Below are 26773 nucleotides of genomic sequence, written 5' to 3' on the forward strand. Positions count from 1 at the left end.
CTTCTTCTTCTTCTTCTGACAGTTCTTCTAGCTCCTCGGATTAGAGCGAAGAAGACAGAAAAAAAGCAAAAAGCGAAGCAAGACACAAAGCTTCGGAACGGGCAAGAAAAAGGCAAAGAAGGCTACATCTCGCCCAGAGACTGACAGTTCTACTGAGGACTCGTCTACAGATAGCTCAGATTCCGATGACGGAAAGTTTTATGCGAACAAGAAGAATTTTTACAAAGCCAACCAGTATGACTTTCTCGAAGATAAAAGCAAGAAAGTCCGAGAGTTTAAGGAAGGTGGCCACTCGATCAAGTTTGATACTTTTCAGGATACTCAGATGCTTCGAAGGCTTTGTCTCTTATACAGCAGTTTGACATCGCTTTCGCGGGAGGACGCTATTCAGAGCACTCCAAGATTCGGAGAGCTGCCTCTTACTCTGAGGGGAATGCTCGTACTTGGTGGTCCACGCTTCTATTAAGCAAGACTGTGCCAATTACATGGCTGAAATTCAAGAGGCTTTTTATTTCTTCTTGGTTGACTCAAGAGTTTGAGCGAGATATACGAGCTGCTTGGAACCATCTCCGGATGACCAAGAGCGATACAGTGAATTCTTATTGTGAAAGATTCTGGAGCTCTTTTCTACCCGCCTCTTCATTCAAGAAGATCTCGTTCAGAGAACAAATTGAGCGGTTTACCTTGGGTCTACCTACAGAGATCCGAGATCACTGCTTGGAACAGAAGTCAGCTTCTATTCAGGAGTTGATGAGTCATGCGAAGCGGGGCTTTGCCATTCACTCTGGCAGTCTGACCTACCCCACAGATGAGGCCATGACACAACGAGCCAAACAGACTTCTGGGAATGAAAGTAGAATGAAAAAGAGCAACCCAGAGAAAAAAAAAGGATGCACGACCCAAGCTTACTCCTGAGGAGAGAGCTCGCTTCATCAGAGAGGGGAAGTGCTTTGGATGCGGGAAACATGGACATATTTCCGCAAAGTGCCCTGATAAGGCACAGAAAGAACAGAATGATAAAGACGACGACAGGTCTGAGAGTTCGAGAGCAGCTGAGGAATGTGGCAGAAAAGGCAGATAGAAAAGCAGAACTGGTACCACATGGCGTGGGACTTGCACCGAATCAAATGAATGAAAGTACAAACTTTGCCGTTTTTTTTTGGGGCAAAGTGAAGGATCAGGAAGCTCTTTTGAAGGAGTCAAGGCCAACTTCTTTTCACTTGGAATTGGCGGCTCGATTTGAAACTGCGCCCGACAGACTGACGCCACAGGCGGAGGTAGTTCGACTGGCACCCGGATGGGATGTTGCCATTACACCGAGCATTGGCAAACTTCGTTTGCAATGACAGGGGTGTTCAGGGCACGTGAGTGACGTTCTACTCGGGATCCCTTGGTACCACAAGAACTACGCCGTGGTTGACTACCGGGCCGAGAAAGCGACTTTGATAAATGAAGGGCTTAGAGATTGTACTTGATGAACTTCAGTTTTCTTACTCATTCTTTTGGGAGAACTGAACCATGGATAAAAGTTGAATATGTTTTGACCTGAAGAAAAGAACGCCAAGATTTTTTTCTCCACGCTCATGCCGATTGCTTTTCAGAGGGCCTGAAGATCATACCATTGATCTGATATCTGGAAGCACACCACCGAATCGGCCACCTTATTGTGTGAGCCGAGTACAGAATGAAAAGATTATGAACTCAGTGAAAGACCTCTTGGAAAAGGGTCTTGTCCAGCCTAGTACTTCACCGTATTGCTCTCCAGTATTGTTGGTTTTGAAGAAAGACGGATCTTGGAGAATGTGCATCGATTATAGAGCTCTCAACAAAATCACCATCAAGAACAGATTTCCAATTCCTAGGATCGATGATATACTCGACAGGTTACAGGGATCCTCATGCTTTAGCAGGATTGACTTGAAGAGTGGATATCATCAGATCAGAATAGCACCGGGAGACGTCTACAAGACAGCTTTTCGGACGACTTTTGGGTTATTTGAGTTTTTGGTGATGCCTTTTGGCTTAACCAATGCTCTTGCGACATTTAACCGGATGATGGATAGGATTTTTCGAGAGTACATGCTATTTGTTGGCACTTTCTTTGACGACATCATTGTTTTCTCCAAGAATGAGGCAGAACACAGAAATCATCTGCTTCAAGTCTTTCAGGCATTACGAGATCACAAGTTAGTGATCAATGCAAAGAAAAGTGAATTTTTCCTACCAGAGATACACTTTTTGGGGCACATTGTGTCAGCAGCAGGAGTGCAAATGGATCCGGCCAAGATAGAGACTATCCGTGATTGGCCCGACTTGAAGAATGTCCATGAAGTTAGAAGCTTCTTGGGACTATGTTCGTACTACAGGCGGTTCATACGAAAGTTTGCAGAGGTTGCTTCCCCTTTGCATATCTTGACACAGAAAGGAGTACCTTTTTCGTGGGGACCCACAGAGGTGACTGCCTTTCAGACATTGAAAGAGAAATTGACTACGGGACCTATTTTGACTTTGCCGGACTTGCAGAAGTCATTCGAAGTATATTGTGATGCTTGTGGTCGTAGTCTGGGTGCGGTCTTGATGCAAGAAGGCCATGTCATAGCTTACGAGAGCCGTTTGTTCTCTAGGCCGGAGATGACAGCACAGATTTATGAGAAAGAGCTTTTGGCGGTTATCCATGCTCTTACTCAGTGGCGGCATTACCTACTCGGAGCGGATTTTATTGTCTTTACAGACCATCAGAGTTTGCGCTACTTCTTGTCACAGAAGCAGCTTTCGGAAAAGCAGATGCGGTGGGCGAACATCTTGTCACAGTTTCACTTTTCCAGATTGTCCATGTGCAGGGACAGAAGAATGTGGTGGCAGATGCTTTGTCTCGGAAACCGTTGGTTCTGGCTATTTCCGCGATACATCATAGGAGCTTCGAGGATATGGTCGATCAGTGTGCCACAGATACAGATTTTGCAGATATTTTCACACGGATACGGGATGGGGAGACAGTAGCTGGATACTCCCTTCGAGAAGGCTACTTGATGAAAAAGACTATGTTGTGCGTTACACAGCCGTTGAGGGAAAAGGTTATGACTGAATGCCATTGTCCACCTTTTACGGGTCACCGCGGCATTGCTACCACCATGAAAGGGGTAGAGAGATATTTCTTTTGGCCGAGACTCAAGAAAGATGTGGAAGAGTTTGTGCGCAGTTGCTTGGTATGCCAGAAGGTTAAGTTTAATAGGCATAAAGCACAGGGATTGTTACAGCCTTTACCCATACCCACCCGCCCCTGGGAAAGTATAGCGATGGATTTCATTTTTGATCTCCCGAGAACACAGAGTGGTCACGATGGTATCTGGACTGTTATTGACAGATTTAGCAAACAGGCTCATTTCATTCCAGTGAAGAAAACAGTCAAGCCGGATCACTTAGCGAGACTGTTTGTGGCCCAGATTTTCAGATTACATGGCATGCCTGAGACAATTGTCTCCGACAGAGACCCCAGATTTACGAGTTTGTTTTGGAAGGCAATTTGGGAGAACATTGGCACGCGGTTACAGTTCTCGTCATCGTTCCACCCGCAGACTGATGGGCAATCCGAGATTGCCAATTCAGTGGTTCTAGATTTATTGAAGTCTTATATCTCAGATCAGAAGACTCAATGGGAAAGATATTTACCTTTGGTGGAATTTGCCTACAATAACACGATACACTCGTCGACGGGTAAGGCGCCATTTGAGATTGTTGAAGGTGCTGCGAAGGTTCCACCCTTCCTGAGCACGAAAGATAAGATCTTTGAAGCGGATAAATATACGCGAGATCTGGATACGGCTTTTGCCAAGGTTCGCGAGACTTTGCAGAAGTCTCAAGAACGACAGAAAAAGGCAGCGGATCGCCGTCGTCGCGACATGAAATTGAAGGAGGATGATTGGGTGCTCTTACGTTTTGAGAAGGCACACCTACGAAAGAACAAGGGAAAGGAGAGGCTTTTTCCAAAGCTTAGTATGCGATACTACGGACCTTTCCAGATTACTGACAAGATAAATGATGTCTCCTTCCGATTGAAACTGCCAGATACTTGGAGGATTCACAATGCATTTCATGTGAATCTCTTGAAACCTTTTAAAGGTGATGTGCCTGATGATGGGGAGCCTGATGAGCAACCCGAAGTGGAAGAAAACGAGGAGATCCTTGTTCCTGAACAGATTTTGGCACATAAGGATACGAAGAATAAGGGTAAAGTTGGAAGGCGGTTCTTGGTTAAGTTCAAGAATTATCCTGCACTTGATGCGAAGTGGATGGAGGAGGAGGACCTAGCAGATACTCCTCAGATTGTGAAACTTTACCTCGATGCTTTTGGTTTAGCATAGTCTACTCCAAATGGAACCCAGAATTCAGCTTGGCCGAAGATCTGGTGCAGTGGGATGCACAAGAGGGGAGTTACTCCACTCCTTTGTCAACAGATGCCTCGATTTTGATACTAAAGTCACTGATGTCTCTTTGAGCTTCAGGGATACTGAGAGCTGACAGTATTCTGCTGGATGACTTTATGAAATGGAATTCCTGATTATGATACTGATTTGTTCTTGACTTCTTGTGAGTGCAGGAACTGATAGCCGAAATGACTGCAGCATTTTGGTCTGATTGATCTCGAATAGACATGGTTGCAATAGGGGTTAGTCAATCGGACATCGATGAGGTCCCGATTGGACTTAGATGTGATTGCTAGCTACATTGCCGATAAATCATGGTCTAAGATCCGAATGAATGTTGAATGTCATGTGATGTCCTGTGATGTCTGGTGATGTCCTGTGATGTCATGTGATGTGACTGTCGATTTTGTACATGTGCTAGATGTGTGTTCCTAGTACGTAGGTACTAACAGTCAGTGTCTGCTAAGACGGTTTATGGCTTTTGTCGGTTTTGCAGGCGTAATCGCGGTCGATTACTATGCTTTCAAGAGGGGGGTATGTCACAAAGTGATGACGTGGCGGACAGCAGAAACCCTAATTTCTGCCAGAAACCCTAAAATTCCTGCAAACCCTAATTTTGGCCAAAAACCCTAAATTCCGGAAATCGCGGAGGCGGATTATTTTTTTTATTTTTTTATTTTTTTAAAATTTTTTTGGAAAATGATGAGCGACGCGAATTTTGCTTTTGCTTTTTTTTATTAAAAAAAAAAAGAGAAAAGACTCTCTAAGAGAGAGAGAGAACTGATGCTTTTGATTTTAAAAGCTTTTGGGGCTCTGCTTTTGGGCATCCCTTGTAACCTTTAAATTAGTGGTGAGGGCCTCACTTCTCAGGGCATCTGGACGCAGAGTCTGAGAGTGAAACCCTAACCGCTCTCTTGTACTTTGATGATTGATTAATACAAAAAGAAATACCGAAAGGGGCGCCAGTCTTTGGGGCCAATATCTCTAGGCACGGAACTCCGCCGGGCCAGTGCAAATCTATTGTGATCTGTGAATTGTTTTGAAGTGGTTATTTGGTGCTGTCGCGGTTGATTCTTGACTTGGAGTGTCCAAGTTTGTTACAGTGGCACTCTTATGAGGGTTGGTGAGCATTTGCTGTGCGCACTCATCAACCTGCTGTTGACGTTGCATATCCATAAGCTGATACTATGTAGGCGGAGGTGGCCCGTATTTGGGATTTGCTGATCCACTTCAATCTTCCGTGGTGCCTCCCATTCCCGAGGTAACAGGAGGGGTCGTTTGATTCTCGTTAGAATCCATGTCTGTCACGAGAAAAAGGATCGGATTTCCCGGTAGAAGAGAAATCGATTGTGCTTTGATATGACCCAGAGTCTCTGACGCAACTTGTGTGTCGCCGGAAGTGGCTCGCAAGCTGGCCTACAATAGGCCATGAATGGCTGAACATAAAAGCAAACCCTTCAGAAAGCAAGGTGCCCAAAGACAACCTATCAGCTTCTTTTTTCTGTCGAAAACAGCATAGAATTGCGATCTTAGATTCTCATCACACAGATGCTATGTTGTGCTCTGCCACATCAGCACGCTGGTGACAGGATGTCCAGTCCACATACAAGATCTACCTCTGATCATAAGTGGAAGAGAAGTGGCGGCAAGATTCTTGCATAGCAAAAGAATTATTGAATTTAACATTGGTAGTATGTTATGTGGAGATTGTGTGGTTTGTTTTTTGTTTAGGGTTTATGAGTTATTGACCTCGTTTGGTTGCTTTGCAACAGCTTGCTGAGAGGTTGGAGAAGAGTGAAGCTGGAAGAAAGAAGCTGCGGCAAGCAATTTCTATTCTCCAGGAGAAGTTGGAAGCCATGGAAAAGGTCCTCAAAGTCAATGAAATGCTGCGAAAAGGTAAGATCCATACTTTTTTTAGGATATCAATGCTGGGTATATGAAAAATCCAATCAAGCATTATGTTTTATTGCAGAATGCGAGAAAGAAAGGCAACGGGCAGATAATGAAAAGCAGAAAGCTGAAGAGGAGAAAAGGCTCAAATCCTTGTTGGAAAAAGATTCTACTACATTTAAAGATCAAATGGCCAAGATTTTACAGCGGTTAGGAGCCGTTGAGAATAAGCAAAAGGCTGACAAGAAAGAAAATGAACGTCTTAGAAATGAGGCAAGTATTATTTTGTTCTGGTGTGTTTATGCAGCTTTTGAGCTTTGATGTGTTGGCTTTTGTTTTAAAGCTGGTTTACAAACAATGCAGGTCAAGCTTTCTGCGGAAGGAATGCGTGTAGCTACTCAAGCTGTAAATGCAGTTCAAAGCTCGTTCCAAGCTCTAGAAACAAATTTACTTGAAAAGGTTTGTCTTTTTCACCCCCTGCCTCTCGAGGAACTTAGTAGCGTTGTCTTGTTCATGTTCAGGCATGATGCAGAGGATGGATTTGATGATGCAGGTAAATGCAGCATTTGAAGAGGCACGTGTTGCCACTCAAGCAGTAAAGCATATGCAAGATTCTCTACAGAGCATGGAGCAGATGGCTGACAAACAGGTGATTTTGATACCAAAAATCAATACAATGGCCTTTTTATAAAATTATGCTTGTTTGTGTGGGATTGTTTGGGAGTGAATCTACCGAAGCATATGTTATTGTGCACCATTGTTGGGCTCTGATGACGTTTTTGGGAATGTTGTACTGAAATAAGCAATACTATTATGATGGAGTTGATGGTTATTTTGTCTTATGGATATGTACCATGGGTCTACAACTTGCACTTTCCTTTAAAGGAGAATTAGGGCTGTGCGTTATGTGCTTTATTTTAAATCTTGTTTGTATGGTGAGGCACCATTTGATTGTCTTTCTTTGCTTATGCCTATGCAGGGATCTTCACTCATTAATGAGCCAGGGCTGCCACCAGTTGGACGTGCTCCAGAGAAACTTGTTGATGAAATTTCACGCCTTTTCAGCAAGGAGAGGCAGTCACATTGCAAGATAGAGCATCGGCTGTCTATGCTTAAGTCTGCTTTCAAGGTTGGCAGGAGGCACCATTCTTTAACAAGCGCAGAGAATGCTGTTGATCTAGAAAGTCTTGCATCTTTAAAAAACGAAAAAGACAAGGTGCCAGAGAAACGTAAGTCACGAGGTGAGGATAACATTTTTGACAGGAGGGTAAGCAAAAGGATGGAATTATTTGATGCGCCTGCTGTCAACAGTGCAATAAACAGATTGGCTTTTAGTGGACATGCGCAAGCCCATAAGGATCAGAGTCTGAGCAGTCCTGTGATAGAGCATCAGAGGACTTCAGATGAACCAGGTGCTTTACCTGTTGAACCACGCTCTCATAACACTGCGAGCAGTGATTACCTCGAAGAAGCTGTTGTAGATCACAGGGGGAGTTCAAATGGCAACGTATATGTGCAGGTGCCACCAAGAGGAGCTATAGTTTCTACACATAAAGAGAATTTGAGAGATCCAATGGTTCAAATTGTGAGTGGCGTTGATTGTAAAACTGCCACAATGCAAAAGAAATGCAGCATAGACTTACGATCTGCAAATGATCATGGAGTAAGCCATGCCGTAAGAAAAAATAAAGCATCTGCAGAGCAGGAGGAGGAACCTGAGCGAGGTTTAGTTGCAAGCAGAGACCCTGTTAATGTGTCTATTGATGTTGATTTGAAAGATGTTAATGAGCCTGATCCTGATGTTGACACAAGTGATGATTCAGACGAATGGTGGTGGTCTAATGAGAGGGTCTTACTATCACCGTCATTACCAGAGATCCTTTCTCCTGTTCCATTCAGAGAATCTTCGCCTCGTGGGGAATGCTTTGATTCGTTTACAGACTCGAGTATCAGTGGCAAGGAGCTTGTGAATGATTCCTCCGTTGTTTGTGAAGCTGCTAATTTACAAGGGGATGCTATTGATCATGGCCCAGACTCACCGGATGCTTGTAATAATCGACTTGGTGGGACCAGTTCCAATGTCTACAACCCGCTTGCCAGTTTTTCTGGAATTGAGAAGCAACCAGGGTCTAATCATAGAGTGTCCTCAAAAACAGAGTTGGTCTTGAACACCCCCTCTGATCTGGGGGCTAAGGTATTAGTTCAGAAGGTGCCATCTACTCAAGATGATGGTTTGAGAGTACCTGAAATATGCAATAATCTGGAAGCCCACGATGTTGACAAAACGTCCCACAACATTCATCCTAGTTCAGATCCTCTTACCACAGGCACTCACTGTGTTGCATCCCATGAGACTTGTACTCGTTCAGATCCTGTTTCTAAAACCACATTTGGGCATGAAAGCAGTGTTGTGTTAGATAATTCACAGTTTGAAGGTTACATGCTTGAAGCTGTTGGTGTCGCACCTTTAGCTGAAATCGACGAATTTTTGGAGGTTCTTCCACCCCTGCCAGACATTTTGCCCAGTGAATTCTGTGCATTTGATTCTCATGTAAGTGTGCCCAGAGAGCTTGTTGATAGCACATACTCAATCAACAAAGTCTGTGCATTAAGTCAACCTCAGGCTGCATGTGAAAAGCAGTCTATTGATAAGGGGTGTAGAAAAGAATCTGGTGAGAAGTCGCCTACTTCCACTGATCTGGACCATGTCATTCATCCCATTTCTCAAGGATGGCCTTCTCAAGTAGAGCTGTCTGATGTTGAATGTACCAGGGACAAGGAAGCTTCTTCTGTTATGGAGCCTTCAAGTGGTTTCACTGCTCAGGACAGGCTGCCTTTGAATACTAAGCCATCTAACTCAAGTGAAGCTTCTACAGTGTTTCTGCTGCAAGCATTTGAGATAGATGGTGCTGATGCTAAAGTTGATCTCACAGCTGCATGTATCATCGTAAATAAGTTGGAAACCCACTTACTACACACTAATGCAGAGAAGGAAGGGGTGGAGCTGCAAGAACTAAACCTTTACAAAGCCAGTACAGGTCTACCCTTGGTGTAAGTGTTTTTGCAGCATTTTCCTCAGCTTATCAATTTCTGAGTGTTAGGTGATAATGATTATGTTTCTGTTTACAGATACATGGCCTGCTGCATTATCTCAAGTGCAGTAAATTTGGTGAGGTCGGAAAAAGGAGGGGCAGAATTGAGTGCCACAGCAAATACAATTAAGTCCTTGCTGCAAGCTTATGTAGCTTTTATCAGAAGCAGTATGTAACATATAGTTTTGTTTCTCCCCCCCCCACCCCCTTCTTCTTCTCTCCCTATTTTAAATAGCTTTTGGTTCACCTATGCATTTACATTAACCTTTGCTGGTATTGCAGTGTTTGGAGACAAGGCAAGTATCATGCTTAACACCATCCTTGCTCAATTAGGCAGATTCTTGATTCAAGGAGAGGCCATGCTGGTGACACTCAAAGGAACAGTCTCTCCTTGTGAAGATCCCCTTGGTGTTGCCAGAGTGTTTCATGACAAGAATCAGTGCAAGTATGAGTACTTTGAGGCAACTCTGGGAGATATTTATGCTGGAGGCAAGGTATTGGCTGCACTATGTCAAGTTCTTGCTTGTGTCACTCACCTGCAAAATATAGTTTATGAGGTTCTTGGATGGTGTGACAAGGATATTATTTGGCTTCTCACAGTTTTTTCTTCCTTTTCTTCCATATGTGGGCATACTGCTTTTATGGTCGAGGCAGATGATCTCTTGGGACATGCTATTTGTGCAATCATTGTAGAGCTTGTGGCTAGTGTTGAACAGGATTCAGAAAAAAAAGCCAAACCAAAAGTCAGTGAAGCCACACCATGTTCACCTGATGTGGACCCAAACCATCTTGTAAGCTGGGATTCTTTGAAGGAAGTCTTGAAGTTCAATGGCACGTTTAGTGTAAAACAAGTTTTCCTTGCGGCACTAGGGGCTCTTCATTACCTTCTCGGCTCTACCGGGGACTCCTTGTTATCATCATTGGTGAAGACGGATCTTCTCACTGCCAAGGATTGTGTTGTCAATGATAATAACCAAAGAGAAAATCATGAATGTGTTAACATATCCTACAAAAGGCACATGGAGGATTCATGCATGCATCCAGAGGTGTCAACTTTGTGCAAGACTGTACCTGAAAGTCTTTTGGAGAATCAGACGGGTTCTGCCCTGAAGACTCTGGGCCCACGTAAGTGGCAGAGGAAGTATATGGAGGCAGTAACATCATTGGAGTTGATTGCGCAATTCATGGTAAGTTCTTTGACAAGTTTGTTTCTAAAAACAAAAAGGGATTAAAACCTATGTTAGGAATTTCCATGATCTGTTGAGTAATTATTTACTTGCTTGTGATGCAGGGTTGGGATTGGACTTACAATCATCTCATCCTAAAATGTCTTTGGAAAATGGGAGCATCCGGCTCTACCCAAATTTGTGCAGCAGGAGTATCACACGTTCTCAGCATACTGACGAGGTATCACAACATGCTTGAATCAGATTTTTAATTTTTAATTTTTTGGTGAAATGTTCAAGGGAGGGGAGAGAGAGGAAGATATGAAGGAGCAAGGTAGGGTGTCCAAGCGTGAATTGCTTAAAAACAGGCACCTGTAAGTGTTCCACATACCATGTTTTACTTGCCTGTTGTTAGCATAAGTGAAATCAGTGATAGGTAGAGGTTGATAGGATTAGTCGTGTCTAAGAGTAACTCCTGTAGTATGAACAGGTCCTTTTTCCAGGGACAATATAATTGATTTCTAGTGTTGATGCTGCTTTGCTTTTTATTTTGACAAGCTTTGAGTGAAAACTTTGGTGTGGGCGTGTCAGATTAAAGGCTTCGAGGAGGCTCGCTTGTGTACACACATACTTGGACACTGCATGCATACTGTAGAGGTTTCATTCTGAAGGTGCCAAACATACTGTGATATGGAGAGAGTTTTGGAGGTTATCTCTTGGGTTTGCCCGTCTAGATCTGCTGAGTGAGGGCTTCTTTGTGGCTGTGCCCGGCCTTGTGAGGCTTTTCGAGATTATAGTCATGTGGGGGGATTTTCAGTCGGCCACTTGTGGGCCTTTTTGATTGGTGCCCTTTTATTTGCGAGTTTTCCAATTTAGGCCCCCATTTATGGGTCGTGGGATATTTGACATGAGTCCGGCATTTCTGTAGGATCCTTATATAGGGAGGGGTGGTTTGTGTCTTGACGTGTAGAAAGTTCGTGAAAAAATGCTTTTGGGCATTCTCAAACACTTTCCAAGTAGACATAGAGATTCTACCATCGCTTACTTCAACTCCATAAAGAAGCACCAGTGTCACCAAGGTGCTATGGGAAGCTTTGTATGGTCAGAGACAAAAGCATGTTGATATCTGCACAAGGTGGTGGGATATGGGATGTCAGCTGGACAACTATTGGACTACCTCAGGGCTACCTTTCTGGGCAGTCCTATTCTTAGGATTGTTGTTGTCTTGCCTCTAGGGATATCAGATCTATCGTGATAGATCTCCTTGGAAACAACCTTCTATCACGTACTGCCCACCGAACGGGCACGGGAACTCGATCTCCAGCAAAGCCTGCACTGTAGGGTGTCAGAGCGGTGGAAAAGCCCATTGCTAGCAAGGAGAAGTGAGATTCCTATGGGAATCTGCAAGAGAGAGAAAAAGTTGGTGGAAGTGAAACACTCCAGAGAGAGGAACTCTAGCACACAAACGCTAGAGAGAGCCCACACGTTGGCAGCTGACATGACCAAATACAACACCAAGGTGTTGCCTATGTAGGTGCTCAGGCGCCGGAAGCATAGATAGAGCTCGTTGGCAATTGTACCTTTGTGAAGCAATATAAAAAGAAATATCGAAAGGGGCGCCAAGGTTTTCGGGCCAGTGCTCTGGGAGTTGAACTCTGCCACTCCATGTCTATCATGTGGATCTCTTCTTCCTAGACCTGTTGGAGTAGCAGTGGACCATGCTCTCTTGACTTTTTCAGTCTCTTTCCAGTACAGTGCCTCTCAGACACCACAGAGGATTGCACACACACGGTATACTTTTACACCAGAGACGGACTCAGTTTATGTGGAGGAGATTTACGGTCGGATGTGGGCAGCCGAGCCTGTATATACCGTGGAGGAGATCACCACTCTATTGACGGAGATCTTGCATGGGGCAGCAGTAGAGGCATACCCACACACTCAACCAGATCAGAGAAGACGTTCTAGGAACATGCCTCAGAATAGTTGGTATGATGAGGAGTGCAGAGAGATGAGAGTTCAGATTCAGAGCGAGCTTATACTTGAGTCATTACATATAGACAGTCTCGGATTGCCCTTCGGCGTTTAGTGCGACGGAAGAAGCGGGCCTTTTTAGCCCAGATGGAACGTGATTTGTATCAGCTCTTTTTGAGTCGAGATTCAGGTGAGGCTTGGCGTCTCTTCCATTAGCACTCACCTCCTCTAATGATTACTTCTCCCAAGATTTGGGGTCAGTACGCAGCATCATTATATACAGTACCTGGGCAACCACCATTACCTGACCCTCTAGAGCCATGTCCAGCCACTAGTACCTTCTTTACCACTGAGATGGTGAAGAATGCCATTGACAGGATGAGGACTAGGAGAGCATATGATCATGATGGTTTGGTGGCAGAGCACTTGAGACATGCTAGAGATTTACTATCAGAGGTTCTTGCGCGGTTGTTTAACCGTGTCATGTGCGAGGGACTACCCGAGTCTTGGAGATTATCTACTATTGTACCTCTCTTCAAGGCAGGGGACCCCACGGTGCCAGGGAACTACCGTACTATTATAATAGGGCACACATTGGCACGGTTGTATGCATCCATTCTTGAACAACAACCGAGTAAATGGGCAGAAAATGAGGGCATACGAGCAGCAGGACATGCTAGATTCAGGAGGGGTTTCTCCACTTTGGACCATATTCTTACACTCAAAGCCATTATTGAGGAGGGTCGGGCACATGGGAGACGGATGTATTGTTGCTTTGTGGACTTCTGCAAAGCATTTGACACAATGCCGAGGGCCAGATTGATGCGTAGGCTACTGAAGTTGGGAGTACCCATAGAGATCATATGGGGGATCATGGCTTTATACGGCTCAGTGACTGGCCATGTACGCACTCTTGAGGGGATTTCTGACATTGTTCATTCCATTATTGGAATGAAACAGGGGTGTCCTTCGTCTCCTACACTATTTGGTATGTATGTAGATGAGGTTTCTGACTACATTGACAGAGAGGGCGACAGAGGCGCTCAGCTAGCAGGGACATGGATCCCTTCGTTATTATATGCTGATGATATTGTGTTGATATCAGAGTCACCAGAGGGCATGCAAAGACAGTTGGATGCATTTCACAGCTTTGCAGAGGATAGTGGATTGTCTGTGAACCTTGGTAAAACCAAGGTTATGGTGTTTAACACCACACCACAGTGGGTCAAGAGATCGGCACCTACACTCGTATATGGCCAGGACACTGTGGAGTACACAGATGCATATACATATCTGGGGGTGGTATTCACGGGACCGAGGTTTACTCTGAGGAGAGCAGCAGAGACTAGACTGTCCAGAGCCTATGCGGCATTGGGAGGGCTAGAGAGGATGTGTTCGTAGGTTGAGTTTCAAGAACCACGAACAAAGCTATGGCTCTTTGATACTTTGGTTGCTTCAGCTATGCTTTATGGGGTCCAGGTTTGGGGACCATATGTGAATCATGACAGTTGGAGGAGCATGGAGAGACCCTTGGTATTTATGATATCCCGGATGATCAAAGCCAAGGCCTCCGTACCACATGCGATTATTCGAGCGGAGGTAGCCGCCCCTCCTATAGATCAATGTCATTTATGCACAGTCTATGGGATACGCATAGAGGCAGATATACTAGATTGGCTCTTGAGTCCTCTAGACAGTTAGCGATGCAAGGAGACGCATCATGTTGGTATGCGCAGATGACCTCATGGTTTTAGCATGGATAAACTGCCTCCTTTTCAGTATTCCCTGGATGCACCCTCACTGCCAGTCACACGGACGAAGATCACTAGACTCATTCGTCAAGATCTTATACAGTTGGACACCAGGAGGACATGGGTAGAGCCGATGCAGGAGCTAGGCACGAAGATGGCTTTCTACAAAGAGCATCTTCTCCAACTTTCAGGAGATGGGTTTCTGATTCGTCTGAGCTACATGGACACTCATTTGTCTCATGGTCTGCGATGTGCTATTGGTCAGATTCTCACATCCTCACACCAGCTGGAGATTGAGACGGGTAGATTAAGAGGGATACCACCGGAGTATAGGATATGCCAACTATGTGATAGAGAGCCAGAGATAGAGCTACACTACATATGCCACTGCACTGTGTATTATGAGATACGAGGGCGCTTCCATTGCTTATTCTAGGAGGGTTTTGGACCCCTAGATAGAGTCATGAGGTATCAGGATCAAAGATGCCTTGGATTATATCTACTTGAGCTACATCGACATAGAGATAGTCTGTTGAGGAGACATGGAGTACGATAGTCACAGAGACAGATCACAGATTTCTTTGGATCGAGGGAGCCAGGAGACCAACCACCAGCACAGAGTTGTACCCACATGCATACCAGAGGCACCCTCATTGATAGGGCGACCGAGCTCGGGAGATCGAGACGACCACGATCGAGACACAGGAGCACACTCCATCGACGGAGACTCCAGCAGAGGATCAGAGGCATTCTAGCACGACACCCAGAGTGTCATTGAGGGCCTATTCTACATTTCACATTTCACATTTCATACTTCATTTTCATTTTTCACATTTTACATTCAGTACTTTTTGTACTTGTACTTCAGACATTGTATTAGATTCACCACTTTGTATCTGATGGTCTCATAGGTCATTTTGGCCTTTTGAAGACGTTAATATATCATTTCATTTCTCTCTCTCTCTCTCTCTCTCTCTCTCTCTCTCTCTCTGTGAATAACATGGTTGTACTACCCTCAACATATAGACATGCACATATCCCTAGTACTAGAGCTCCACCCATCCCCATAGATCTCATCACCCACTAGACGTCCTTCTCTCTTTTATTTTGTACTATTTTATCTTTCCCCATAGACAAAGGACATACACACATGTATACTTGATTTGTCTCAGAGGCCGACTTCGGCCTCACATAGATGTTAAAAAGCTTTCTTCTTCTCTCTCTCTCTCTCTCTCTCTCTCTCTCTCTCTCTCTCTCTCTCTCTCTCTCTCTCATACACACGTATCTCATGGGATAAGATGCGCTATTGGACAGATACGCACATCCTTATTTTTCCCCATAGACAAAGGACATACACACATGTATACTTGATTTATCTCAGAGGCCGACTTCGGCCTCACATAGACGTTAAAAAGCTTTCTTCTCTCTCTCTCTCTCTCTCTCTCTCTCTCTCTCTCTCTCTCTCTCATACACACGTATCTCATGGGATAAGATGCGCTATTAGACAGATACGCACATCCTCACATCAGCTCCATATGGAGACTGGCCGATCTCGAGGGGTGCCGGCATGAGCCAGGATATGTCACCTATGTAACTTAGAGCCAGAGACAGAGCTGCACTACACATGTCACTGCCCGGCATACTATGAGATACGCGGCCGCTTCCACTGCTTGTTCAGAGAAGGGTTCGGACCTTTTTCTAGAGTCATGAGATACAAGGATTAGAAGTGAGTCGGATTGTTCCTGCTAGAGATGCACAGATTTAGGGAGAGCTTGCTGAGGACATCAAGGGAAAGACAGTCTCAGAGACGAATCACAGAGTTCTTTACACCAGACAGAGGAGAGCCAACGGAGAAGTCATTACAGCAGATCTCAGAGCCTACTCATACTAGAGGTACACTGCTTGACAGAGCCACTGAACTTGGCAGATCCAGACGTCCACGACCTCGGGGGGTCTCCCACTACCGACGAAGGTTGCAACAGAAGATACATATCACTCTAGCTCAACATGCAAGACGCCCAACCAAAGTTCTGATCATGGAGGAGGTCGATGAGATCTGACAGTGACCGATCTGAACCCACAAACACCCCCCCCCCGTTCCCCCCTTATTTCCTTTCTCCTTAGTGTTTTAGTGTTAGTTCTTTGTAACTTGGTAACTTTGTAACTTTGTAACTTTGTAATTTCCGTACTCAGACATGGTATCAGATTCACCAATTGTAACTTTTTGGTCTTATAGGTCATTTTGGCCTTTTGAAGACGTTAATATAACATTTCATTTCTCTCTCTCTCTCTCTCTCTCTCTCTCTCTCTCTCTCTCTCTCTGAGGCTGCAGGAGGCGTGCGGGGCTGAGGCCAGGGGTCACACGACAGGGGCTGCAGGGCGCGCTCGTGAGGCTGCAGCAGAGGTCTTGTGCAGCACAGCACTCGCGTTGGGAAGCAGAGGGCCAGGTTGTGCAGGAAACAAAGGGGGCAAGCTCGTGCAGCAAACAAGAGGGTAAGGACGCAGTCTCTCTCTCGCAGCCACTTCAGCCACCCCTGCCGTAGCCGCCTGAAATTGCTGGGAACAGTGGCGCGCTGCCTTATTCTACTGAACTGCAGCCATACAACAGTTTGTACTTGCCCGCCATTGCCCAAGAGGCATCAGCAGTCCTTCACGCGCGCCAAAGAGGGAGAGAGAGCAGTGTCGCCTAGGACAACGCCGCGTAGGACAGCTCGCCCTCTCCTTCTACGCGTAGAAGGACTTCCTACGCGTAGCAAGTCCCTGACACCCCTCCTTCATCTACGCGTAGAGAGACCCCCATCTCCTACGTTAAAGTTTAAAGGTTTTTAAGCTTTGAAATAAACTTTTAAAGTTTAAAGGTTTTTAAGCTTTAAAATAAACTTTTAAGTTTGCCTTATTCTCAGTCCCTCACCCTAGTACCCTACCCCACATTTGTGGCTCGGGTTCGATGGATCCGCCTACCGAAGGGGAAGGGCCAGGTGTAGATAGCTACACCACCCCAAAAAAAACGACGGCTACTTTCAAACGGAGAAACAGAGATACTGTACTATCACTAGGATCCTTACGAGTTGGGAAAACCTCCAGGATACATGATGAGCTACTGATGGAGAAGGTCCAGGTGATGCTCAAATCAGAGCTAAACTATATGAGGGATGACATCAGGAAGGAAATGCACGTGAATGCTGAGAGCTACAGGAACTCCATGTATGGAGACATGATGAGAGAACTAAGGAGAGAGATCCGGGGGATACAGAATGAGGAAATTCAGATCGTGAAAACGGAATTACGAAACCTAATCAAGGCCGAAGTAAATGTAATAGAATGCATTATGCAAAAGAAACTCGACGAGGCAGTAGCAAGTTTTGAAGCATGGAGAACAAATATGGAAAAGCACATGGGGGAAAAAGATGCAATAATCGAGGAGCTAAAAGGAGAACTTGCGGCTTGCAAATCTGCAACTAAGGAGAAGGGAGACGACCAACCTTCGGTGCTGAAGGAGCTCGAGGACATGAAGGATCGGATGAAAGCTCTCCGGGAAGGAGATGAACAGAAATCGAAAACGGCATCTTCATGGGCGGAACGTCTTGTTAAGACATAAGAAAAGGTTGATGAAGCAGAGAAATGGATTGAGGATGCGAAGAAAGGGAAGGCCCAGGTGCCTGAGACCACACCTACCTCCACCATTATTAATATGACCATTGAGGAAGAGCAGAAAAGGAAGAATCGGGCTCTGCATGTGCGGGTCACAGGAGTCAAAGACAAAGAGAATGTAGATGAAGAAGTGAGGGAACTGCTACAACGCATGGGCATCACAGAGCCTACTCACACAAGTGCATGGAGAGTGGGCAAGAAAGGAATCGACGAGAAGGGAAACGTAAAGGATAGGGCACTTATTCTCCACTTCCCGAATATAGAAATAAGGAAAGAATTTCTAAAGAAGAGGCCAACTCTTAAGAAAACCGGTATTTTCCTGGGAAATGACCTTACATTGGCACAAGTGGCACACATGCAAGAGTTGATGCCAGAGATTAGGGCAGCAAGAGAAAAGGGGAAAATCGCCTTTTATAGAGGAGGGAAAGTAGTGGTTCTGGAAAAGCGCTCATCATGACGGTGCGAGACCTATGGGGCGACGCTCCGGATAGCGGCGTAGAATTGTAATGGATCATATAGGCTAGATGTAGGTGCCTTTGAAGACAACTTTAGGGACAGAGACATAGTTTTCTACCCAGAGACACACCAGATACCGGGACAACTTATGCCACATGTGAAGGGGTATTTATGGGAAACAACTGGTCGACCAGGCAAGAGATCTCTGCGAGGTAGCTGGGGTTCAGGAGGAGTAGCAGTCTTATTTAAAGAGGAGCTGAAACCACTACTACAGATTATCAGGAAGGATGAACAAGCAAGGTATATGTGGGTGAGAATGAGAGCCGAGACAGGTAGATTTCTATATATCGCTATATGCTACTTCCCTCCAAGTACATCAGTCTACTCCTCACCTAAAGGACAGTCCCCTTTCTCCATACTGAATAATGACATATGGGAGTTCTCTAGAGATGGAGACATCGTTCTCTTGGGAGACTTTAATGCCAGAACGGCCAACTCTCAAGCAGTATTCTATGATACTTCTGAAGAAATGCTCAGAGAAGTGGATTTGTCACAGGAGGGGCTTACTAGAAACTCACAGGATAAAGAACACACTGAATATGGGAGACATCTCATGGAAATGGCAACTACACATGGTTTGGCCATACTTATGGTCTAGAGAATTTCCCTTTATCTGGGGGATTCACATGCTTCCCGCATAGGCATGGGGCCAGTACAGTGGATTATGTCATGAATTCACCAAGCTTTATTCCTAGTATCGAGGATTTTAAGGTGGGACCCAGACCGGTTGGGATTGTAGTGGATCATGCTCTCTTGACCTTATCAATCTCCTTCCAATACAATGCCTCTCAAGTACAAAGGAAGAAGACACACACAAGATATACTTTCACGCCAGAGACTGATTCAGTCTATGTGGAAAAGATCTATAATAGGATGTGGGCAGCCGAGCCAGTATATACTGTAGAGGAGATTACTTCTCAGCTAACAGAGATACTACATGGAGCAGCACAAGAGGCATACCCACATACTCAGCCTGATCAGAAGAGAGGATCTGGGAACATGCCTCAAAACAGTTGGTACGACAAGGAATGCAGAGAGACGAGAACCCAGGTCCAGAAAGAGCTTACACTTGGGATCATCACATATAAGCAGTCTCGGATTGCTCTTCGGCGTATAGTACGTCGCAAGAAAAGGGCATTTTTAGCCAAACTGGAGAAGGATTTATATCAGCTCTTCTGGAGTCAGGACTCACATGAGGCCTGGCGTTTATTTCACGAGCACTCATCGCCTCCGACAATTACTTCTCCTGAGATTTGGGGTCAATATGTAACATCATTATATACGGTATCTGGACAGCCTCCATTACTAGATCCGCTAGAGCCATGCCCTGCTACTAGTACTTTCTTTACTACGGAAATGGTGGAAAAAGCCATTGATAAGATGAAGACAAGAAGAGCATATGATCATGAGGGTTTAGTAGCAGAACATCTGATCCATGCAAGGGATCTACTTTCAGAAGTCCTTGCTCGTCTGTTTAATCGGGTCATGTGTGAAGGATTACCTGAATCTTGGAAATTATCTACTATTGTATCTATTTTCAAGTCAGGGGATCCTATGATACACGGGAACTACCGTACCATTATGGTGGGTCACACATTGACCCGACTGTACGCATCCATTCTGGAACAAAAATTGAGTAGATGGGTAGAGAATGAGGGCATAAGGGCAATAGGACAAGCTGGATTCAGGAGGGGTTATTCCACTTTAGATCATATTCTTACGCTCAGAGCCATTATTGAGGAAGCGGGAGAAGGATGTATTGTTGCTTTGTGGATTTTCGGAAAGCTTTTGATACAGTACCAAGGGCCAGATTGATGCGCAAAATGCAAGAGTTAGGGGTCCCCAAAGAGATTATCTGGGGGATCATGGCCTTATACGGGTCAGTAACTGGTTATGTACGTACTCCAGAAGGGGATTCCGACATTGTTCATTCCACCGTTGGAGTAAAGCAGGGATGCCCACTTTCCCCTACTTTATTTGGTATGTATATAGATGAGGTATCAGATTACATTGATAGAGAGGGTGACAGAGGTGCCCAACTTGCAGGGTCATGGATCCCTTTGTTGTTGTATGCAGATGATATTGTATTGATAGCAGAATCACCAGATGGAATGCAGAGGCAATTAGATGCATTACATAAATTCGCAGAGGACAGCGAACTGTCGGTAAATTTGGGTAAAACTAAAGTTATGGTGTTTAACACCACACTGCAGTGGGTTAGGAGATCGGCACCTACATTTGCATATGGCCAGGATACAGTAGAGTACATAGATGCATACACATACCTTGGTGTGGTATTTACAGGACCGAAGTTTACTCTTAAGAAAGCAGTGGATGCTAGATTGTCTAGAGCCTCTGCGGCCTTGGGAGGGTTGGAGAGGATGTGTTCACAAGTGTAGTTTCAGGAACCATGAACAAAACTTTGGCTCTTTGATACTGTGGTGGCTTCGGCTATGCTTTATGGGGTTCAGATTTGGGGACCATCTGTGGATCAGGATAATTGGAAGTCAATGGAGAGACCTTTGGTATCTATGATTTCCCGAATGATTAGAGCCAAGGCCTCCGTACCACACGCGATTATCCGAGCGGAACTAGTTGCCCCTCCGATAGAAATTGAAGCTCTTACCAGATCAGTGTCCTTTATGCATGGTTTATGGGATACAAATATTTGCCGATATACTAGATTGGCCCTCGAATCCTCTCGACAATTAGCAATGAAAGGAGATACATCATGCTGGTATGCGCAACTGTCCTCGTGGTTTCAGAGACACGGGTTCAGTATGGAAAGATTACCCCCCTTCCAATACTCTCTTGAGGCTCCATCACTGGCAATCACACGAACGGAGATTAATAAAATCATCCGGCAGGATCTTATACAGTTGGACACTAAGAGGACATGGGTAGACCCTACACACAAGAATTGGGCACGAAGATGGCCGACTACAAAGAAAACTTCTTTCAGCTATCTGAAGATGGTTTTGTGATTCGCCCGAGCTACATGGATACCCACCTGTCTCATGGTTTGAGATGTGCTATTGGTCAGATTCGTACATCCTCACACCAGCTGGAAATTGAATTTGGCAGATTTAGGGGAATCCCACCTGAGAGCAAAATTTGCAAGTTATGCGGAATGGAGTCGGAGACAGAATTACACTACATATGCCATTGCACCGTATACTATGAGATACGTGGGCGTTTCCATTGCCTATTTAAAGAAGGCTTTGGACCTCTAGATAGAGTCATGCAATACCAAAATCAAAGGTGCTTAGGCCTGTACCTACTGGAACTACATCGGCACAGGGATAATCTAATGAGAAGACAAAGAGCACTACAGCCTCAGAGGCAGATCACAGATTTCTTCGGATCGAGAGAAGCAGGAATGGAAGGAGAAGCAAGAGGCCAGCAGCAAGCACAAAGGAGTACCCACATTCATACTAAAGGCACCCTCATGGACAGGGCGATTGAGCTTAGGAAATCGAGACGACCACGACCGAGATGCAGAAGCACACTTCATCGGAGGAGACTACAACAAAGGATTAGAAGTATTCTAGCCAGACACCCAGAATGCTCCTAAAAAGTTTATCTAATACTTTGTATTTAGTTTTTCGCATTTATTTTCACACTTTCACACTTTTCAGACATTGTAACAGATTCACCACTTTTGTATCAGTTTGGTCTCATAGGTCACTGTGGCCTTTTGAAGACGTTAATATAACATTTCATTTCATTTCATTTCTCTCTCTCTCTCTCTCTCTCTCTCTCTCTCTCTCTCTCTCTCTCTCTCTCTCTCTCTCTCTCTCTCTCTCTGTGTGTGTGTGTGTGTGTGTGTGTGTTCAATTGTTTTGAAGTGCTAAAAGTCTGTTCCAGTTTGTTCTTTTCAGTTGGCACGTGGTGTCCTCTCGTTACATCTAGGGGTTGATTTTGGAGGCATTTTGGAGCCACATGCACTTGTACTACACCCTTGTACTACCTACTAGATGCTCATGCTACTTCTACTTAAGTAGCCTACTCTTGTACACACCTCTTGAGTGTTCATTTCAATTATCAAGCGTTGTTTCTCTATGGTCATGCTTATATTGAGTCATTAAGTATTACACTGATCACTTTGAATTTTACATTGAATAGACCAACATAGATTAACAGGTGTCTGGGCGCACCATGGGGGGTCGAGTAATAAAATGTCAGCTATACCATGAGAGAGAGAGAGAGAGAGAGAGAGAGAGAGAGAGAGAGAGAGAGAGAGAGAGAGAGAGAGAGGGGGGGGGGGGGGGGGGGAAGGGGGGGTGGCGTAAGGGTATCCACGGCCTCTGGATTTTTTTACTAGAACACACCTTTCTGTTGGATGATTGGAGGAGGACACACAGGGTTTTACAATGTAAATGGATTGTCATTATACATTGTCCATGTTAATTGAATCCTATGTTATTACAACTTTTAGGCCTGTCAGGTGTAGATTGTTTTTGTTTTGAAGTTTAACTTGGTGGATGCTTGTCTTCAGGTTAGCAACCAAGGATGGTGGAATGGATGTACGCGGTTTGGCAGATCTCAATCTACTCATCAGCCATTTTCTGCGCTCTACATCCACATTCCTGGCAAAAGCAGAGTCCATTTTACTCTTTGATCCTCATTGATCATGCAACCGTTAGCTCAAGAGCTTGTGTTTTTGTATATGGTGCATTTGGCAGTCCCATGTTCAGGAAGTGGCTGTGTTGAAGATGCAACCCTGTTTTCGCTGCTGTCGTGTTGGTGTGATGAAGGTCCTTAATGCTCTTGCTAGAGCAATGAAATTCCCAACACATTCTTGTATATAGTGATGTCTGCAAAAGGCGAAAGTGGTATATGAGTAATTCCTTGTACACTGTATGTGCTCTGGAGAGGCTGTCAATGATTGATTTCTCTGGCTTGGATGGATGAATTAAGGAAGAGTCCTCAGGAGAGATAATTGCAATGGTATTTGTGTATTGGGGCTACGTATGGGGAATGGAAAGCTGCCAATGTGGGCTGCTTGTGTGTTGACAGAAAAAGCTGTGCAAACAGATGGCAACAAGCAAATCAGACTCTTGGATGATGTAATCAAAGGTGGTCTTGTTGCAATTTCTCCCTTCAAAAAAAGACAGAATGTGATGGCATATGTTGATTGGCTTAATAGCACGGCGACTAATGGGTAAGGAAAGCTACCCACGGGTGTGTGGGTTGTTGCGAAGAATTGCGCTTCGATAGTCGGAAGCAAGGCAAAGGCTCCTATTTGGCAGTGAAGATCGACAACTCAATAATCAGAAGCCTCTCGAATATTAGGTCTAGGATTTTAGAAAAGGGGGAGAGCACTACTGGGATGCATTGGTATGGGACCCCTAAAGGAATAGGTGTACACATTGACATAATGGCCTTGGCTGTGCCAAGTGTATTTAGACGTATTGCTTACATATCGTGGTGACGAATCTCCAATGTAAGGTAGGCACCTGTCTGTTGGTGGATTGTTCGTCATTCGTTCCCGAGTTGTGCCATATCCAAGGTAGTTTTTTGATACAATAGAATCATATGGTTGCAAGTAGAGGCTTGGAAATGTTACATGGTCTAAAACCAACTAGACGCTGTTGTTGCCGCTGATGCTGCTGCTCTCTCTCTCTCTCTCTCTCTCTCTCTCTCTCTCTCTCTCCATATATATATATATATCACCCAAGTGTGGTAGATTGGTTATGCCATTTCCCTCTTGAATAATAGGTCATGAGTTCCAACTCCTCGTCGGCTAGATCTTCAAGGTCTCTTGGGATAGTTTCCTACGACGTTAAAACTCTCTTCTTCTCGGGTGTGTGTATGTGCTAAAAAGAGGAAAATGGTATAACCTTTCTATCACCCAAGTGTGGTAGATTGGTTATGCCATTTCCCTCTTGAATAAGTTCAACTCCTCGTCTGCTAGATCTTTAGTTTCCAACGTTATAACTCTCCTTCCTCTCTCTCTCTCTCTCTCTCTCTCTCTCTCTCTCTCTCTCTCTCTCTCATATAACAGGGCTCGAGTTCAACTCCTCGTCGGCTAGAATAGTTTCCTACGATGCTAAAACTCTCTTCTTCTTCTTCTCTCTCTCTCTCTCTCTCTCTCTCTCTCTCTCTCTCTCTTGCGTGCACACACGGCAATAGACGAGTGCACAAAATCTAGACTCCTCTTGTTAATGGTATGTTTTGTGGTCATGATTTTTGCATCAAATTCTATCTTGCTAGTTGGCCTTCTACTTTCTTTTAATATGTTGAGGATGCCTTACTACATTGATACTTACAATCTAGCTTTATACATCTCTTCATTGCAAGCTTTCTTGTACATAATTTTTATCATGTGACCTATCTCTTGCCATATTTACAAGAGGAGATTCAATGCACCCATATCCATCCTCACCTCAATGCTCCATCTCTTGCAAGCTCTCCCCATGAGGTTGGCTCGTCCTCATACAAAGGGAAGAGATTACGCCCTATTGCACGTCAACCTCCTTGTCCACTCTTTGGCGCTCATATCTCATGCACGGGAGGTAGAAAAAAGGCATACAGCTCACTTTGATTGCAAATGTGCTAATAATCTAGTATATAGTACTTGGTTACTCGGAGAGGATGATATCAAGTTAGTTAACTGGAGAGGATAATTAATTATTGAAAACGTTTACTTGTATGTATACATTAGAGAGAGGTAGGGGTGCTTTGAATAGGCTTGTAGTGTAAATGTAATATGTATATTGAGGTATTATTAATAGCCTCTTGAAGGCACGTGATATACAAAGCTTTTGATAGTTCCAAGGAATTTGCTCAAAGGGCTTATGACTAGTGACTTTGTTGACTATGTATGTAAGGCACTTGTGAGGATGCCTCTAGTGTATAATTGGCAATATCATTGACATTAACCTCTTATCCTATATGATGTAATCATGTATTTTTCTTTTGTAGATGTTTGCATGAAGCACTAAGATGTGTTGCATAATCTTTGGAACTCTCTTTCACATTTTGAGAAGATTTTTTGATTTGGAATGAATTGTACATTGTATAGGTCAGAAAAATCTTCATTAGTCATCACACATGCAAATTAGAATGATCCTTACAATAGTCTGCTTTTACATATGAGAAGCAAACCACATGATAAGGGAAAACTAGGGTAGGAGTGGACCACTTCAAGCACTTTGTACCTGACAAACTTTAAAGAGAATCGCCTTTCCTTCCTTTTTTAGTGGGAACATCGGTTTTTATCATTACATTTTGTTTTCTTCTTTGACATATGCATTAACATATTTGAGTACAAGAAAGCAAAAGGCTATGCAATAATTGGCTAAAATTATTTTATATAATTTGAGAGTATAAGTGTACTATGGTGAGACGATTGGAAAATTAATGATTCTTGATGACTATAGGCTAGTGCCATTCAATTTCTTTTTCTTTAAATGTTTAATTACAAGTATAAATGTAGTTGTAGGCTCTATTAATAACATAATCTTTTTTCAATATAATATGGCAGTGCACGTATACAAAAGGCATTTGAAGTTGTTTAAATACCAAGTATGGTCTCTTTTTGCTTTCTATTCCTGATATTTGAAGTTGTTTAAATACCAAGTATGGTCTCTTTTTGCTTTCTATTCCTAATAGACACTTGTGTAGCTGTCTTGTCTAAGTGCTTAGGGTAAGGTATCTACTAGGTTCCAAGATCTCGTGATAGGTATAAGAACGAGAGTTTAGCTTTGACACCTGCTTTCACTTGTTATCGGAGGAATGCATCGACACCATGAGAAAAATAGCCACATTGCTTAGGGTTATTGATAATTTTTTAATGGATTTGTCCATGGTTGGCTCTATGGTTATGCATCTTGTTTCCGTTGTGGTTATGGTTAGACATTTCAACTATGGTGATGATTGTTGGTTTGGTTATGGTTATAGTAGTAGTTTCTGAATCGTTCTAGCTATGGTTGGTACTATGGTTATGCATGTTAAATATTGATGGTTATGATTATCGTTTTTGTTTGTAGTTATCGTTACAATTTTTGAATAGGTATACGAATATGGTTGGCTTATAGTTATTTTTTTGGCTATGTTAATGGTAATGGTAACCTCATTTTTGACAATGGCGCCATGGTTTCGACCCACCCAGCTTACCGATGTTCTCATGGAGGAGGTAGACCTTCCCATCTCAGTCTGCTTCCCCGGCCTAAGGAGAGAGTACCTTTCGCTCTTGTCCAGGATTAGCTCAGAGATTCGGATCGTCTTGGAGACACATCGCACGACAGCCTCTATAGCTGCCAAGGCAGCTGGCATACCCAAAGTACCTGTTCTAGTTCGGGACA

The 26773-nt window shown here is 44.2% G+C and overlaps 1 protein-coding gene across 2 annotated transcripts in view; it reads left to right on the top strand.

The window, feature by feature from the left end:
* Positions 1–23956, top strand: part of LOC147445551 (uncharacterized) — a 51416-nt gene extending 27460 nt beyond the window's left edge. The window contains exons 4-12 of one of the 2 annotated variants that reach the window (XM_086525031.1): positions 6197–6320; positions 6397–6587; positions 6678–6773; positions 6868–6963; positions 7294–9365; positions 9444–9574; positions 9689–10593; positions 10698–10813; positions 22963–23956. In XM_086525031.1, coding sequence (XP_086381157.1) covers positions 6197–6320; positions 6397–6587; positions 6678–6773; positions 6868–6963; positions 7294–9365; positions 9444–9574; positions 9689–10593; positions 10698–10813; positions 22963–23095 — 3864 coding nt within the window. In that variant the 3' untranslated portion in view covers positions 23096–23956. Of the gene's footprint in view, positions 1–6196; positions 6321–6396; positions 6588–6677; positions 6774–6867; positions 6964–7293; positions 9366–9443; positions 9575–9688; positions 10594–10697; positions 10814–22962 lie in introns of those variants that run through there. The other variant, XM_086525032.1, reaches the window with a different exon arrangement.
* The last annotated feature ends 2817 nt before the right edge of the window (positions 23957–26773 follow it).

Source organism: Adiantum capillus-veneris, chromosome 12, assembly GCF_014529385.1.
Source record: "Adiantum capillus-veneris isolate H3 chromosome 12, ASM1452938v2, whole genome shotgun sequence".
NCBI classification, from domain to species: domain Eukaryota; kingdom Viridiplantae; phylum Streptophyta; class Polypodiopsida; order Polypodiales; family Pteridaceae; genus Adiantum; species Adiantum capillus-veneris.